The sequence below is a fragment of the Triturus cristatus genome, chromosome 1_1 (assembly GCF_964204655.1).
Source record: "Triturus cristatus chromosome 1_1, aTriCri1.1, whole genome shotgun sequence".
Classification (NCBI taxonomy): domain Eukaryota; kingdom Metazoa; phylum Chordata; class Amphibia; order Caudata; family Salamandridae; genus Triturus; species Triturus cristatus.
The window spans coordinates 446,008,642-446,026,619 of NC_140579.1; the positions used below are offsets into that span (position 1 = coordinate 446,008,642).

General features: G+C 44.3%; 1 protein-coding gene across 1 annotated transcript in view; it reads left to right on the top strand.

Annotated features, from left to right (window-relative positions):
* Positions 1–817: 817 nt before the first annotated feature.
* Positions 818–17,978, top strand: part of LOC146870418 (uncharacterized) — a 40,473-nt gene continuing 23,312 nt past the window's right edge. Inside the window, exons 1-2 of the mRNA XM_085643063.1 lie at positions 818–874; positions 1,464–1,571. Coding sequence (XP_085499189.1) covers positions 818–874; positions 1,464–1,571 — 165 coding nt within the window. The remainder of the gene's footprint in view (positions 875–1,463; positions 1,572–17,978) is intronic.

Genomic DNA, 17,978 nt, shown 5'->3' on the forward strand with positions numbered 1-17,978 from the left:
TCACTCCAATGGAGATTCCGTTGGATGTCTTTAGTTGTCCACAGGCCCAGGACGGAACCTGTATGGAGCACGGACACTGATGGAGCAGCGAGCTTGCAGGACTACAAGGTCAGGAGTCGACAGAGTCGTCTCTGTTGCAGTCTTGGTCCAAAAGCAAAAGGACAATGCAATCAGTTTGGCATGGTCAGCACGACTCGGCCAAGATGTCCAGATGTTCAAAGAAGTGGAGTTGGATCTGAATCGAATTCCACAATGAATCTAGGTACCCACCCACAGGTGAGCTCTTAAGTACCCTAAGGTAAGGGTTTGGATGATTCAGGGGTCCCTCCCAGAGGAGGGGTTTGACAATGGGGAGGATACTCTCATGTTCTTTGTCCAGTTCCGCGCCAAAGCAGGGAGCCAATGGCTATCCGATCTGGTTTGAACTGGAGTATGCAGGAGGGCAACAAATGTGTCCTGCTAGCAGACTATGTGGCGCTGGCAAGCGCTCCCGCCCCGACCCAATACACTAAGTCCTGTCTGGGAGGTGGTCACACCTCCCATTGACAAGAATCCTATTGTCCTACCATTCCCTGCTCGGGCTTGGCTCAGCAGAAGGAGGGCGGAATCATGTCTGTGGTCAGCAGCAGCCCTAGGTTGCTGTCAGGCTCCGTTAGATTGGTCTCTGGAGCATGGAGGGGCTCCCGGAGGAGCCCTACCGTGAATGGAATCATACCTCCAACACCGGATTGTCAGGTTCTGTACTCACGTTTCCGCAGGAACGCCATGCAAAAGACGAAAGGTCCCAACCTCTCCTGATCATGTATCGCACCCAACAATGTCAAAGTGTCAACAGAGACGAGGGGAAGAAGGGAAAACAAAAGAGGGAGAGAAGGTGTGTCCCGTGATGACCCCTCACTCTAGGATAGAACCAAACAGCCAGGAAATGTGTCTGTTGAGTAAAAGAAAAAAATGTAAGTATACAGGGAAGTCCTAATTCTATAGAGGAACATGTGTGGAATCCTAACCACCTGGAAGTTTCCCTTCTTCTATGTATTCTGATGATTTGTTCACGGGTGGGGCGTTTATGGTCTGAAAAACAGATAAAAGAATAAAACGTAAATAAAGGAGTAAAAAATAATATAATATATAAAAAGGGAGAAAAAGAGCTCTAAAACCCACCTATGGGTCTATGATGACTGAGTTTGTACCTTCAAACACCATAGTCAAATGCAGTTAATATATAGTTTTAAAAGTAAATTCCACCTTAATGTCAGGTATACATAACTGAAATTCCTTATATTTTTTCAGGAAAAGTCTATTGCACAAATCAAAAAGGCAGGGAAAAGACAGACCTCCACAGACAGTGGTTCCACATCAGATAAGTATAGTTTAAAGACAAGAAAAATAGTATGCTCAGTGCTGAAAGTGCTGTTACCATAGAGAGTTATGCAGCTTTCTCTTCTTCTGTTTTGCCTTTATAGGACAGTCAGGAGATATGCTGGTATGGGAGCCAGGAGATTCGAAATGGAGAGCCAGAGGACGTGAACAGAGGCTGCGACAAGGAAGATGGAGAGGACGCAGCAGATTGGGTAGACGAGGGAAGTAGAACGCCGGAGCAGGAGACACCGACGAGGGAAGCAGGACACCTGAGCAGGAGACACCAACTATGGAAGCAGGATTCCCAAATTCCCAAACTCCACCTTAATGTCAGGTTTATATAACTGAAATTCCTTATATTTTTTCAGGAAAAGTCTATTGCGCAAATCAAAAAGGCAGGAAAAAGACAGACCTTCAGAGGCAGTGGTTTCACATCAGATAAGTATAGTTTCAAGACAAGATAAATAGTATGCTCAGTGCTAAAAGTGCCCTTACCATAGAGAGTTCTGCAGCTTTCTCGTCATCTGTTTTGCCTTTATAGGACAGTCAGGAGATATGCTGGTATGGGAGCCAGGAGAGCCGAAATGGAGAACCAGAGGACATGAACAGAGGCTGCTACTAGGAAGACGGAGAGGACGCCGCAGATTGGGTAGACGAGGGAAGTAGGACGCCAGAGCAGGAGACACCGACGAGGGTAGCAGGACGCCGGAGCAGGAAACGACAAGGGAAGCAGGACGCCAGACAGGAGACGCCAACTATGGAAGCTGGATTCCCAAACTGCAACGCCAATGTGGGAGGTTGGAGAAATGGAGACCCGGAAGACAGGACGAGGAGCCGGAACAGGAATGCCCTGAATCCCGAAGCTGGAACAAGAAGCGTCTCAACTTGGAGTCTTAGAGTTTTTAAGCTCCTTTGCCGATCCCCACGGATGCGCAGTAGTGGACCGGCCATGTTTGTAGTTCGCTGGAGCCGGCAAACATGACACGGATACGGTGTTGGGGTATGATTCCAACATGTTTGATACCAAACATGCCCAGGATCGTTACAGCCAGTTTAGAGATGATGCTAGGCCTAGCTATATCAAAATGGCTGATTCACTTACAAAGTCCAGAAAATGGACTCCGGGGTTTGTTGGGGTGGTCTGCTCATGCAGGCCACCCTCACACTCGGAACCGGCCACCATGCCTTTGGGACTGGAAGGCCTGCTAGAGGGGTGACTTATGGGTCACAAGTGCCGTGAGTCTGAGTTATAAGGAATCATATATCTCTTGTGAGTGGTGCATGAATGCACCAACTAACAAAAGCTGCAATGGCAGGCATGTAGTGGTAGTTTGGATGGTCGCTCCTGGGTGGCATAATACATGCTGCAGCCCATAGGGGACCTCTGTGTGTCCATGCCGTAAGTAATATAGTACCATATACTAGGTACCTACCAGAGTGCCCCAGAAGCCAAATAGGAATGTACAAAGGTACTTACCATATCCAATTTAGGGAGGAAGCATAGTGTCTGGGGTCCTGATTTGCGGGATCCCAGTCAGACTAGATGGAATACAGTTGAAGACCAGCAAAAAGCGGGGGTAACCATGAAAGCAGATCCAACTTTCCTACAGAAGGGACATGTCCAACAGTCCTTTTTGTAGCACACCACTTGAACTTGGTTGTGACATGTCATCAGATAATGCAACAGTGTATTGTAATGATCCTGTATCCACAAAATGGAGTTCTACCCTGATTATTACTATTGGGGGACGATTCTGATGTAGTTCGGAAGGACTCCGAATTGGATTCTGGTTTGCCGACCGAACCGTACACAGTTCCCAACGACCGATTACAATACCTGGAAACAGGTAGTGCTGTTGGAATCGGTTCCGAAAGGCATTCATACAGGACGCGTCTTTCGGAGCCAAACTGCACAGCTCTATGCACTCGGTTTCCGAACGAGCGAGTGCGATGACGGATTCGAACAGCCATTCCGATTCGGTCTCTCCGGAATGAATCGGCTGCCGTAATCGGTCTTTGGGTGCCCGTAGCAGGCCCCCTTACACCCGGGGCCCTCCGAATCGGGCCCATGGGGGTACCCATGGGTTCTCTCTCCCCCACCATGCACAGTGTGGCAGGCACTATGGGGTGCCCATCACAGGATGCAATGTTTTCCCCAGCCACCTCTTTCTCCAATGGGAGCCTGTTTTTGCGTTCGGGAACACAGGCCTCCATAGAAGTCAATGGGTGTCCGACCGACTCGTATCCGGAAGCATCTGGATTCATCCAAAAGCTCGGTCGGACTCCCCCGACCCGAGTCGTTCGGATAGCATTCTGGAACCGATTTGGTCGGAATGCTTTCCCAACCACATCGGAATCGGCCCCTTCGTGTTATTGATGTGGGATTCCTAATAGTTTCAATTAATTATTAATTTGTTGTTAATTAAAATTAATTAATTGATTGGTAATAATTTATCGTAATTGTATAATTAATTTTAGGTGTGCGTTGTACAGTTTATAGGGTTAAAGGATGGGAAGTTATTACATTTTTATGTGTTTTAATTCGTTTTTAAATTAAAAATATTTAGTTAATTGATAATTATGTTAATTATTGAAGTACATTTTATTTTTTAATTTAGATGTGGGTTGTGAATTTTGCAGTGTTATAGGGTAGGATGTAAATAAAATAAATGTATATAATGTTTTTAATTTTAAACATAATATATTAAGTATAATATCAAATATTAATATATTTGTATTTTACTTTGTAACATATTTATATATATATTGTAATTTATTTTGTTTTTTAAATATTTTTTGTTAATATTTTGTTTGTTTTTAATTTTGAATTGACTGGAGTGGGAATGCACATTTTTATCCCTTTGCAATCCACCACTTTCCCTACTATTGCACTGACTGGAGTGGGAATAGTCATTTTTACCGCTCCGCCATCCAACACTTTCCCTACTGTTGCACTCATTGGAGTGGGAATAGTAATATTATCTTTCCGCTATCCAACGCTTTCCCTACTGTTGCACTCATTGGAGTGGGAATAGTAATTTTTACCCCTCCGCTAGCCAATACTTTCCCGACTGTTGCACTCATTTGAGTGGGAATTGTAATTGCTATCCCTCCGCAATCCAACACTTTCCCTACTTTTGCACTCATTGAAGTGGGAATAGTAATTTTTTACTCCTCCTCTATCCAACATTTTCCCTAGTGTTGCGCTCACTGGAGTACGAATAGTAATTTTTACCCCTCTGCTATCCAGCACTTTCCCTACTGATGCACTGACTGGAGTGGGAATAGTATTTTTTACCCTTCCCCTATCCAACACTTTCCCTACTGTTGCACGAATTGGAGTGGGAATAGTAGTTTTTGCCCCTCCGCTATCCAACACTTTCCCTACTGTTGCATTGACTATAGTGGTAAATTTAAGTTGAGATATTTTTAAATAGTTTGTTTTAATTAATAATAGAATGTTTTTAACATACATTTTGTTATTGAAATATATTCATATATATATTTATGTGTTACATTTTTATATAGTTTGAAAATTATAAAATAAATTAAATTTAATAGTATATATAATAATTATATATATAGAGAGAGAGATATAGAAGTAAGTTTATTTGTTATATTTGTTACAATGTATATTAAATAAAAAAAATAAACAGTAATTTTATTATTTAATATATTTAATATTGATTTTTTTATAATAATATTTTTAAATATATTTATATATATATAAAAAAACTTTACATTTTATATAGTAAAGCTGTATTCATGATTTTTTTTATCTTACCATTATAAATATAGAATGTCGATATTTCTGACTTCGATATTTATGATTCAATATTGTTGTATGGGGATGCTTTGGGTGTCGGTGTTTTGTCAGTGAACGTATTTCGTACTTGGGCTCCAAACAATTGTGGCTCTACTATCATCCACCATGACTAGCAATACTCCCTCTGTAAGAAGCGGATTTCTCCTCCCTGCCATTGTGTAAAAAAATAATATGGAACAAAATGAGTATCGCACAAGAAAATAAATGATAGAAGAAAAAGGACAAATAGCAGAGGGAGCAAAAGAAAAGAACAGGCTTCCCTGAGTAAATATGTGCCTCTTAATGTTTTGGTGCAGTGGAATGACAAAGGGTCATCAGCTGAAAAGGAGTGTGTTTTATAGTGTGGTATGCAAGTGTTTACAAATAGCCAAAACCCATCAGGTGTGTGATGCTATCATCCATCCAATGACCACAGGAATGGTACATTGTTGAACGCCTCCTGCGACAGTGTCCCTCCGTCGGGAAACCTCCATTGGGAAAACTCCAGCACAACTGCAAATTCTACATATCCTCTGCGTAATCCCGCCACCCTGATGGTGTCAGAGTACTATTCAACAGCACAGGAGTTTGCCGCATTGGCAATTGTGAACCGCTTACGCAACGGTAAACACTCGGGCGGAGAGTCAGCGAGCACATGTCTAAATACAGCAGACGGGATTCCGTCAGCCTGGCAGAGTACTTGTAAACTCCGCCGGGAAGGGACGACGGAAGCTCACCAAGATCTAAATCAGGCTTTTAGTCTTTTATATTGGAAAAGACCAATTTGTGTAGAAACGGTCGTAATATACCTCCAATTCTTCTCGAGTTCCAACTGATGATATCCTTTTTTCAAACCAAGGTGAGAGAAGACCTTCGCATCATTCAATTATGTCGGTAATGTGTGGACCTGAATGTCATTACCTTTCAATTGCCTTGTTAGCTTGACGCATATTAATACAGATGCATACAGTTCTTTCAATGTCCTTGCTGGGCACTATCACTATGGAAGGAACTCATGGAATTGGACCCAAAGAACGCTCAATTATATCATGTTTGAGTAAGGATTCAACTCTTTCTTAACAGCTTCTTGTAAATGATATGCAATTTGTTTGTATCTTTGAGCAACAGGACCTACGTCCTCATTAATATGCAACTGTACTTTCAGTCTTAAGTTTTCCTAAACCATGAAACAACGACAATGTTTCAATGACTTTAGTGCTTTTTCTTGTTGACTTTTCTTTGACTTGCATTTTTCTTCACATGCGGCCAGTCCCACATGCGCATGTTATTTGAGGTATCCGTTGACATTGCACAACCATCATCTTCACTTTCACTTGATATTGATACTGAAGAACTTTTTGGTGAAGATTTAGATGACAGATGAATTTGTTTGGTGTTGATTTGACTCAGTGGGCGTTCTGCTTGGCCTTGTGGCCGTGTGTAGAACAGGACCTCTGGAACGTTCAGGTGGCCAATTTGTCTTCTCTCCATGACACACTTGCTTTTTCCTTTGCCATGCAAACCGTTACAAAATGGTTCTCATTCCCACAGACTTTGCATATTTGTCCACTGGCGGGACATTTACCTTCGTGTGGAAACAGAAAGCCACACATGAAGGAGAACTTCTTTTTCCGTGGAGACATCACTTTATTGGCCCTCAACCTTGTGCTTTGGCTTACTTTTCATGTTCATAACTGACTCACTCTAGGCTCTCCATGTCAGCAGCTTGTGGATCAGCAGGCTCTTCAGCTCTGGCACCCATGAGAGCTCGCTCCAGACTAAAGGGCATATTTACAGTACCCTATCGCCACCACAGCGTCACTTTTCTCGACATTGTGGTGGCAATAGGGGTTTTGCCCTATTCACAAGGCAACGTTAATCAAATTAACATGGCTTAACCCAGTCTTGTGAATAAGGCACCCCTTCATGCTATACTTAGCATGAAAGGGGCGGGAAATTGGTGTAGTGGTGGGTGTTCCACCGCAACACACATTGATTTTGATGCTGCCCCATATTTACAAGGGTGGCCTATATATGTGGCCTATATATGGGGCAGCGCCAAAATCAAGACCAGGGAAAACCTGGTCTTACCGTGTGTGACAAGGATAAATGTTTAATTTCTCCTCGTTTTCGCTGTTTCATGTGTTCCGCATTGTGCAGCACACATAGAAATGGCAGCATGCCATTGATTGTTTATGTTCAGGAAATTGTCCCTTCCTGCACATAAACAATCATTAAAAAAATGATGTTTTGCAACTTCTATGTGTGCTGCATTAAGCAGCACACATAAAAGCTTCAAAAGACCATTTCAGATTGTTTATGTGCAGGAATGAACACCTTCCTGCACATAAACAATTTTTACCCTGAACGCAGGCACCCTTGCACTATGGTGCAAGAGTGTCTGCGTTGGCGCTAGGCAGATAAAAGAGTGCCAACAGAGTGGGAAACGCAAGGCTACGCCATATTCTGTAAATATGGTGCACCACTGCATTTCAGAAGTGGCAGAGGGTGGCGTTAAGCAAAGGATGCTAACTCCCAGCTTCGCCACTTCCTTGTAAATATGCCCCCAAGAGTCTGTCTTTGCATTGATCGTCTGAATGAAACTTACAGGCATCCCTCAGTAACTCTGAGGCATATTGCTTCCTCATAATTGAATTCATTGAACTTATAGTGTTTGATGAGTGTATCCAGTCTCTCAACAAATTCATCATTTGTTTCACCAGCTTTCAATCTTTCTTGACTGAAAATGTAACTTTCGTAATCAACATTTGGCATTGGGAACTGCCCTGGACTGGATCCGCTCCTTCCTCTCCAGCAGAACTCAAAGAATAAGACTCCGGCCCTTCCTCTCTGAACCCACAGAGATCAACTGCGGAGTACCCCAAGGATCCTCCCTCAGTCCCACGCTATTCAATATCTACATGGTCCCCCTCACATTCATCGTCAGAAAACATGGACTCAGCATAGTATGCTACGCTGACGACACCCAGCTCACCAGCTCATCCTCTCCCTCACCAAGGAACCCAACATCACCAGGCACTGTTTCCGGGAAGGAATGAAGGATGTCACATCCTGGATGAGCAACAGCTGCCTGAAGCTCATCTCAGAAAAAACTGAAGTCCTCATCCTCAGATCCACCCCACCACGTGGGACAACATCTGGTGGCCCCCCACCCTCGGAAAGCCTCCCACCCCCATGGACCATGCCCACAACCTCGGCATCATACTCGACTTCTCTCTCACCAGGCAACCTCGGCATCATACTCGACTTCTCTCTCACCAGGAACCGACAGATCAACGCTGTATCTTACACTTGCTTCAGCACCCTCCGCATACTCCGCAAGACCTTCAAATGGATACTACCCCATATACAGGAAGACCGTCACCCACGCATTCATCACTAGCAGTCTAGACGACAGGAATGCCCTCTGAGTCAACAAATCTCTCCTTTACAAACTCCAGACCGTCCAGAACACCGCAGCCAGACTCTTCTTCCTCAGCATCCCCCCACACGAACCATCACCCAACACCTCTGAGACCTCCTCTGGCTCCCTGTCATAAAAAGAGTGACCTTCAAGCTGCTCACACACACCTACAAAGCCCTCCACAACACTGGACCCAATACCTCAATGAAAGAGTCTCCTTCTATGCCCCCAAGAGAAACCTCCGCTCCACTGACTTAGCCTGGCCGAAATCTCCCGCATCTGCAGAGCCAAAATGGGAGGCAAACCCTTCTCCTACCTCGCAGCCAAGACCTGGAACGAACTTCCCCTCAGCATCAGGCGACGCCCTACACTGCAAACCTTCAGAAAAGACCTCAAGATCTGGCTTTACAAATGAAATTGCAGCTGCATGAAGCCCCCCTCCCCCCAGCGCTTTGAGACTCTCACGGGTGAGTAGTGCAATCTACAAAGCCTGATTGATTGATTGATTGATTGAATTTGAGATTCAAGGATTCTTTGATTTGATGGTATGTAACTTTGTCAGCTTGCTGCATTTTCTTTATGACTTCTTTTACACTTTCACCTGCAAGATTCTTAAGGTACTTGATAATCTTCTTGTGTCGTAAATGTTTTGCTTTTTGGCAGTATTTAATGGTGGTGGTGGTTTCAAGAACACAGAAGAATCATACTTTGTACTGTTGCCTGCCACTGATGCCGTTCGGGTCGCATTTGACCTTCAGCATCTTCTGGCCTGGTGTCACCTCTGTGAGCATCAGCACACTGACTAGTGCTTGGCTTCTTGCGGCCAAATGGAGGTCAGTGGACACCCTTTTCTTATGTTGGGGTGAGTAATGGCTTGTTTCTTGCACAGGGTCTTCACCACCCTCACCTCTTTGCATTGTACCTGGATTCTCCATGTATATCTGCTTCTAACCACAGCTTTTTCTTGCACCTGCTGTTACTGTTGCCACTCGTGCATTCTGTGCCTGGTTATCACAACCTCTCAGTGCTTCTAATCACAGCGTTATTTTGTTATTTACCGTCACTCTTTGTTGCTCTTTCAAAAAATGGTTGCATTCACCTTTAGCACCTTTAGTGTTACTTCTTCATATGATGGATAGCTCTATGTGGCGCAGTGGCTAAGGGCCTCTTTTTATGGCTTTACCAATAGGTTCCTGGCCAAGGATGTGTAGACTTCTCAGTGAAGCTTTCATTATCGATACTTCCCTCCCACAAGTTGGAATGGGGCTTTGACTACACATACAGCACATGTCGATTCTCCACTTCAATTGAGGCACACTGGGCCTGCACGAGCAGTTTGCTGGACCACGGCATACTATCTGGGAGATCACTGTCAATCTTCAGGTTAGGAAACCCCTGTCTCGCTGCCAGTTCTAACATCCTACCCAACCTGGGTACCCGACACTGACTACACCACACATGGAGCATATTTATTTTGCGTGTAACTGCAAATTCAGCATTCTAAACCTGCATTCACTTCACACATTTGAACACTTACGTCACAGGTCTACGGAGTCCATCAGGAGCCAAAAGGGTTCATTCATTGCTAACTCGCACAACACTACAGACAGGTGGACAGTGGGGTGGTGTGATGACCAGTGATTGGTTGCTGATTTCGGAGTCCACGGGGTGCCTTGGCACAACAGGTTAAGGTCCAGGTTAAGGGGTCTCATAGTGTTTTACTTTGTGCTTGGGCTCCACTATTACACACTCTAGAGAGCTGTTATAACCTGTATGACTGGAGGAGGAGCAGGCCTTCAGGTGTAAGTGTGCTCCCCTCCCTCCTCAGCCCTGGTGGGGTGCAAGGAATAGGCAAGTGAAGGGTGACTTCATCCTCAGCAACGTCTGACCCAGAGCACAGTGTCAAATTTACAGATTGCCTATGTGTGTCATTTCCATGATTACAGTTTGCGAATTACATCACATTGCTAAATGTGTGATGCCTTGAGTGACTCTATCACTGATAAAACCAAAGTAAGAACATCCATTTAATGAGATAAATATCACAAATTACCCACTTTGTGTGATGAGAAGCTCTCACATAGCCTGAAACTGTTGTAAAACCAATGAAATAGGAGGTTATAAAGCACAGCAAGTGAACAGAACTGCCAGATGGCTCTTACGATGAGGACAGTCGTTGCACCTTCACTCACTCAGTTAACAGGGTTTCTTCTTTGTGTGGTGCACACATGTTCATTGTTCCCAGAAAACCACCCTTCCTGTCTGAGGCACTGAAGTGTCACTGCCTGCAAAGCAGTTGATGAGTGGACCCCGCCTGCTGCCCTCACCCAAGTGACATGTACATTGTGCTAAAAAACTTCAATGAGACAAGTGTCTGCCATGCTGCAGCCAGACCTGCTCTAGTGGTGAGAGGCTGGACATCTCTATCAGGCTTGTCTGTCTCTGTAGTGCTGTTCACTGAGGGTTCAGATTCCCTGAGGAGGAAGCTGGCAGATGTCACAAGGAGGAGATAGATGTCGCGAGGAGGAAGCTGAATCTAAAGCTGAACGGAGATAAAACTTAGGTGCTGGAAAACAATGCATTATGTTGGAATGAACTTAGCTGGCCCAATGAGCTTGGGCTGCTCCCGGCACCTGTTCCATCAGTAAAATGTTTGGGCTTCTTGATCGATGAAAGTCTCACTATAGAAATCCAGGTTAAAAAGTTGTCTGCATTCTGCTTTGGTCTTCTTCGTGCCTTAAGAATATTTTTGAGCTGGCTCCCGATCAGCATGCGCAGAATAGTAGTCCAGGGACTAATTAACTCGTGCTTGGACTATGAGTATTCCCTCCATCTCGGCATTCCATAATATGTAATCAATCATCAAATAATTCAGAATGCAGCAGCACATATCCTCCCAAAACTCCCAAAGTGCACCTCAGCTGCCCCTGCTCTTGCAGCCCTTCATTGGCTACCAGTTCAAACAAGCATTTGCAATGCAATCGGTCTCGCATTTGCGAGAGTTAGAGCTATTGGCATTGTAAATGAAAATGTATTTTACCCTTGTGTTTTGGTTTGTAGTGAAGGGGGTGTATATGGTTTGTAGTGGAATTATGTGGGTTGAATTGGAATTATTAGTAATTGAATTGTTTGGTGTGGAATTGTGTGGTGTGTAGTGTATTTGTTTCTTGGAATTATGTGGTGAATAGATGGGGTGGGAGCTGCATAGAATAGATGGAAAGGAAGATAGAGAGGGATAGTTAGTTTGTGAACGAAGCAGTGAATGAATTCCAGACAGGAGCAGAAAGAGTGTGTGAGGAAGAGAAAAAATGGGAGAGCAGGCCACGGGCGTTTAAAGAAAGAGCGCTTGTGCACACAGCAGACACCCAAGGGCGAGAGGTGAATCAGTGCACAGCTCTGGAGGTACAGGAAGGTAGCATGTGTGAGAAGGCATTACAGAGAGGAGAAGGAGTATGAGGGAGGTATGGGAGGGGGCAATGTCAGTCAGTCAAAAAACTTTATTCGATATATAAAATATCATAAAAGTATAAAACATATAAAAACAGTAAATAAGATGAATAAAAACAGGAAAGAATTATGACAATGTCTGTAGCAGCATAATTCATAAGCCCCGAGGGGAAAGGTGGTCAGCAATCTATACAGTGTAAAGAAAAAGACAAATATAGCAGCGGTAAGCCAGTTCAAGAAGTGCTAGGGGCTAGGCTGGATCAAGTGACATTTAAACATTAGCACAAAGGCTGGCACTTCTTAAGAAGCCTCTGTCTAATCCTCCATGCCCCCCCCAAGAACTTGGCAGTCCCGCAGATGACACTAGGGACTGATGTCTCATAGGTAAGGATGCGCAGGGCCACCCTGGCTGACCTACAGCCCAGATTTAGACAGATGGGTTTCAGCCATCTAGATCGTACCTGGCTGTATGCCCGGCAAGCAAACAGAAAATGGGCGGTTGATTCCGTAGGGGAGGCACAACCCGGGCAGCCCTTTGCAGCATCCTGCTTGCAACTCCACCCTGACTGGAATTAGTGTAATGGAAGAGTGCCGTATCTAAGCTTGAGGTATAATGACCTATCGCTAGGAGACTCACTCAGGTCCAAGAAGGCCTCTAATCTAGGTGTGGGTTTAGTGTCTAGAAATTTCTCGCTGAGAATACCTTTCTGGGACCTCAGGGTAGCAGCGTTAATCCAGGCCCAATAGATTTTTTTTACAATGGCTTTGGAAGGGGGGCTCTGGCTCTCCCAAAACTCGCTCAAGCCCAATGCCACCACCAATTTGTATAGGTTAGATAACCAGGGAATCTTGAAGCGAGCACCAAGTAGGAGAATGTCGTTCAGGGCAGATGCGTACAGACCCAAGTCCGGAGACCTCCTTAGCCTAACCCAATATAATAGAGGGCGTAATCTAGCCACGTCGCTTATAGGATGTCTGCCAATGTCGCTGCGAAGGGGGGCTAGGGGAGTAGACTGAGGGAGTGAAGCAATATCTCTAAAGAATTTGTTTTCTGATTTAATCAGATCTGTAAGGTTATCGAATCCCCATAGTTACGCCCCATAGAGAGATGCTGGTAGAGCCTTCCCCTGGTAGACCTCTGTTGCTGCAGCAATTGGACGACTATAAGACAGCCTCTGGTGTCTTGCTATAGCTCCAGCTGTGCGTTTGTGGCACAGGAGCATTTTGGAGAGATGTGGGGCCCAGTTCAGCTTGTTATTGACCCTCACCCCGAGGTAGTCAAAAGCTGTAACCAGCTCCAGTTTCGAATTGTCCACCCTAATGTTGTTCTTGAAGTTCCTGGAGGGGGACATGGCCATTAACTTGGTCTTGGAGGTGTTGATTACAAGGCCCCTGGTGTTGCAGAAGTCGGTGAAGCGGGTCAGGAGTTTTTGAAGCCCCGTAGGGCTTTTCGAGATCAGCAGCGTATCATCTGCAAACAGCAGGGAGGGTGTTTTTTCCCCGTTCAGGGTTGGCGCGTCGACCCCATCAACCCTCAAATGGTCAGCCACCCCATTAATAAAGAGGGAAAATAGGGTCGGCGCCAACACACAACCCTGCCGGACTCCTCTCCCTACTGCTATTCTCTCGGTCGTCTGTCCCTGGAGGCCCCACCTGACTCTTGCAAAATTATCTTCGTGGAGCCGAATAAGAAGATCCAGAATTAAAGGGGGAATGCCAAGATCAGCCAAGACTTGCCATAGCTTTAAACGAGGAACCAAGTCAAAGGCTGTCTTGAGGTCGATGAACGCCAGGTAAAGGCTGCCCTTTTCCATAGTCACCGATTTCCAATATATGGTACAGAGTCGGAAAACGTGGTCGATAGTTCCCACTCCTTGCCTGAAGCCTGCCTGAAAGTGGGAGGGGGCAATGGAATTGTGAGATGAGAGATGGGAGGGTGAGGGAAAGATGAGAGGGGCAGTGTGGGTGAGAGATGGCAAGATTGGTGGAGGGGGAATGTATGACATCACAACGTAAACATTTAAGGCGCATGCTTTTACACACAGTTTTTACATCGCAGCATCCATTACAACGCATGATTTTACAACGCTTGCCATCAAAACGCATTTTTAGAACCTACATTTACAAGGCATTCCATTACAATGCATACCATTACAACACATAATACTTTTAGGGCAACAGTAGGGTAAGTGTTGGATAGTGTAGGGGTAAAAAATACTATTCTCACTCCAGTGAGTTCAACAGTAGGTAACTTGTTGGATAGTGTAGGGGTAAAAAATACTATTCCCATGTTCCCCAAAACCCATACCCACCCTAAAACTTAAAAAATCCCCATTACTTACCTTACAATGCGTTGTAATGGTCTGCTTTGTAATGGCATGCATTTTAGTGACATGCGTTGTAATGGCATGCGTTGTAGTGACATGCGTTGTAATGGCTATGTTGTAATGGCATGTGATGTAAAAGCAGTTGCGTTGTAACAGCCACATTGTAAAGGTAGTGCTTTGTATTGACTGCGTTGTAAGGGATGTTTCCCATGGAAGGGCAATGTAGAGATGGGTTTTGGAATTGTGTGGTGTGGGATTGTGTGATGTGGAGTTGTGTAGTGGAAATATGAAGCATGGTGTGTTGTGGAATTATGTGGTGCAATTATGTAGAGTGATATTGTGTGTTATGGAGTTAATTATGTGGAATGTTTTTTGGGAGTGGCATGTTGTGGATTTGAATCATGCGGTGTACTGTTAACTTTTGTGTTGTTTTGTTGGAACCTATGGTGTGTATTGGAGGTGTAATGGGAAAATATGTAGTTTGTGGTTTGTGGTAAATAATTTTCCTTTACCTGGACATAATTTGATACAGAAACATAATTAAATAGCTCAGTAAAATGAGAGGCAGAATCCGTGGTATTAGAGGTTCGGAATGGGCTTTATTCCAATAATCGATTATAATCGGTTGCTCCAAGTTCCATCACCACGGAGGTTCAGGAAGTGAAGTACATGCATTATTGACATGAAATGACTTTTATAGTACATACATTATAATGAAGCGAATGCAATAGGCGTAACAATTGATAAGGAAAGTGACGATTTGTCTGCGTAACCAAAAATGGGTGTAATAAGGAGTAAAAAGGAACATAATTGGTTATGATGTCACCTATAGGTGGATCTATAAGATAATACTTGGCATAGATGCGCGCGCAGCAGCATGACGTGTAATTGACGTGTAACTAGGGGGTGAAGGGGACTTGACATTTAGCTCTACATGTGGAGACAAGAAGTCTGGGGGGTCAAGTCAACCTAATCCCAAATCATATCTGACATCCTATGTTTAAAGAACTATGTTATCCATAAAAGAAGGACTCTCGGACAGAATCTATTCTATACTGACTGTGCGTGCGTGTACAAGCGTCTAAATGTCTACACTGAAAGCGAGGGGGTAGGAATATTCCATGGTAACAGGGCTATGAATTACTTGCGTGAGGACAGAGAAGCCGGGCCTTTTGCTTGGTAACTGGAAGAATGTTTACTTAAACTACTAGGCAGGAATGCATCGGCTGAGGGGGAAGCAGATAACTCGAAGGCGAAATACAGTTCTTGGCAGAGAATAGGCTGATGTCAGGCTTCGTGAGCCGCGCAGAGAATGAGACAAAGTTCATGGTCACAGATGCAGGCTCGAACTGGAGTTTTCAGAGGCAGAAAGCAAGAGGAGTTTGATGACAGAATCTGGGCCTACTTGCCTGGACTGTAAAATGGCATAAGTGAACCGTATAAAGCCGGTGGCCTTTCATATTTAGGAATGGAATATCCGGCCTATTCATGGCGGATCTGACAGAGGGCATGTTGACGGTGGACGCACATGTATTTGCGTCTTCATAACTGGAACTGGAGGGAACATACATGTACTTGTGACATGCACATAGAACCGTTGGGGTCCAAGATAGGGGACATAACTGACCAGAAAAATCCATATTTCCACATTCCCTCCTTGTCCCCTACTTGCCCGTTAAGAGATATCAATCTTCATTAATCCATTGATCTGTTCATATAACATCATTTGTTCTTCTTTCTTCTTCCGTGACGAATGAAATCTTGGGGGTGGAATACACGATGTGGCACACAGACCACAGATCGCTGGTCCACATTGTAGACATAGACAGCAACTGAATAGTATGAGAAGGCCAATACCTAGGAAGGATAGAACTCTCCATCCCCAGGCTGATATCACACTCCAAAACCAACTGGACCAAGTCCAAGTGCCTGGGTTCTGGTGTATCTGGTTTACAATCTTATGAAGGCGAGTGATGGCTTTATATACAGATGGCGAATTTTCTGGTATGAATACGCAGCAGCTTGATCCGATGACCCTACAAGCTCCGCCCCTATCAGCCAAGATGACGTCAAGGACAAGACGATTTTGAAGCACAACAATCCGCATAGCAGACTGCTCTTCTGTTAAATTGCCTAGGGCGGAAATAGTTTCATTCACTACTGCTTCAAGGGTTCTAGTTAATCTACGTATCAGTTTACTATTAGTAACAGTACCTATATAGGGAAAGATGCCTTTATTGAAATCTGTGTATTTTTCCCATGCTGTTTCAGTGTAATCGACAATTGGGAGATCTCTCCGCTCTCTGTTGTGTACTAAATGAATATTCCTATAATAATCAGGAGGAGCTAGGAAAACAGGTGGCAAAAGGAATGCAATGTAGCAGGTACCATCCCAATCTAGAGGTAGACGCATATATGCAGTCTGACCACATATAAAGTAGGAGTGGCGATAAGCTCTAAATGAAGATTTGCCTTGATCACTGAATTCTACTATAGTAGTGCATTTACTATGGCCCATATGTATGGAACCAACCTTTCTTACACATAATTCCCCTTTTGCTGGGAATACTGACATGGTGGGTAAGACTAGTTCAACTTCGGATACGACATTTAGAATCATGAGATTAGGTGTAAAATTACCTAATCCATATACTTCATTTTCTAGATCAGTTCCTGTTCTCTTGGGGCGACCCTCCCTGTCAGGGTAGCAGACCTTGAGTAAAACTAGGTTCAGATTTCCCCATACCCACTGACCTTGGTAAACAGCTGTGTCTGAGTCTATGGAATTGATTAAACTAAACCATGCTCCACAGGAGCCATTATGTGTAAACGGATGTGGAAAGAATGGCAGGACTCCTTCATAATTCTGATAGGGAGGGAGCCGACCACACACCCAACAATTAGTGGCATTACTAGTCTGATGGGAATGATGTAACATACTAATGAAAGTGTTATTGCGCAGCGCAAGTCTATAAGACAATTCATGCGGAGGTAAGTCACTAAAAGAATGTTCAGCAGTAACATTATAAACATGTCTAGAAATAGGGTAATATATGTGCAACAATATGCTTGCAGTAATTATTAAAAGACTCAAGAAAAACAAGATTATTAATGTCACTATGCAATGGCTACGCAGTGATTTACAATACGCCTGTCGTTTCATCATTTTTTGCGACTGTCCATGATTCAGGTCTAGAGGATACATGTCAGAGACAGATTCAACCGCTTCACCTAGGAGAGGACTTAAACAATCAAATCGTCTGACGTTCTAGGCCTCAATTTAACTTTATAGAGTGCGGTTTCAGTCTGTTCAACCAAAGGAAGTTTTGAATCAGTCTGTGAGGGAGTGCAGGGCACAATGTCTATATCCGAGGATTGTCCATGAAATTTCTTGATATGACTTGAATGAATCCAGCCCTTGCGGCCCTCGATCTTCACGGCTGTCCTTGTGGTTAGCAGAACCAACTTGGGTGTCTTCCACCTGGGCTCCAGCTGAGTCTTTCGGTCGAAATTTCTCACAAATACGATATCACCCGGAACTACGTCATGGGGTTTCACCTCAGTGTTGTCGGGAAATGCTGCAGCAACCTGTGAACGACAAGATTGTAGTGCAGAC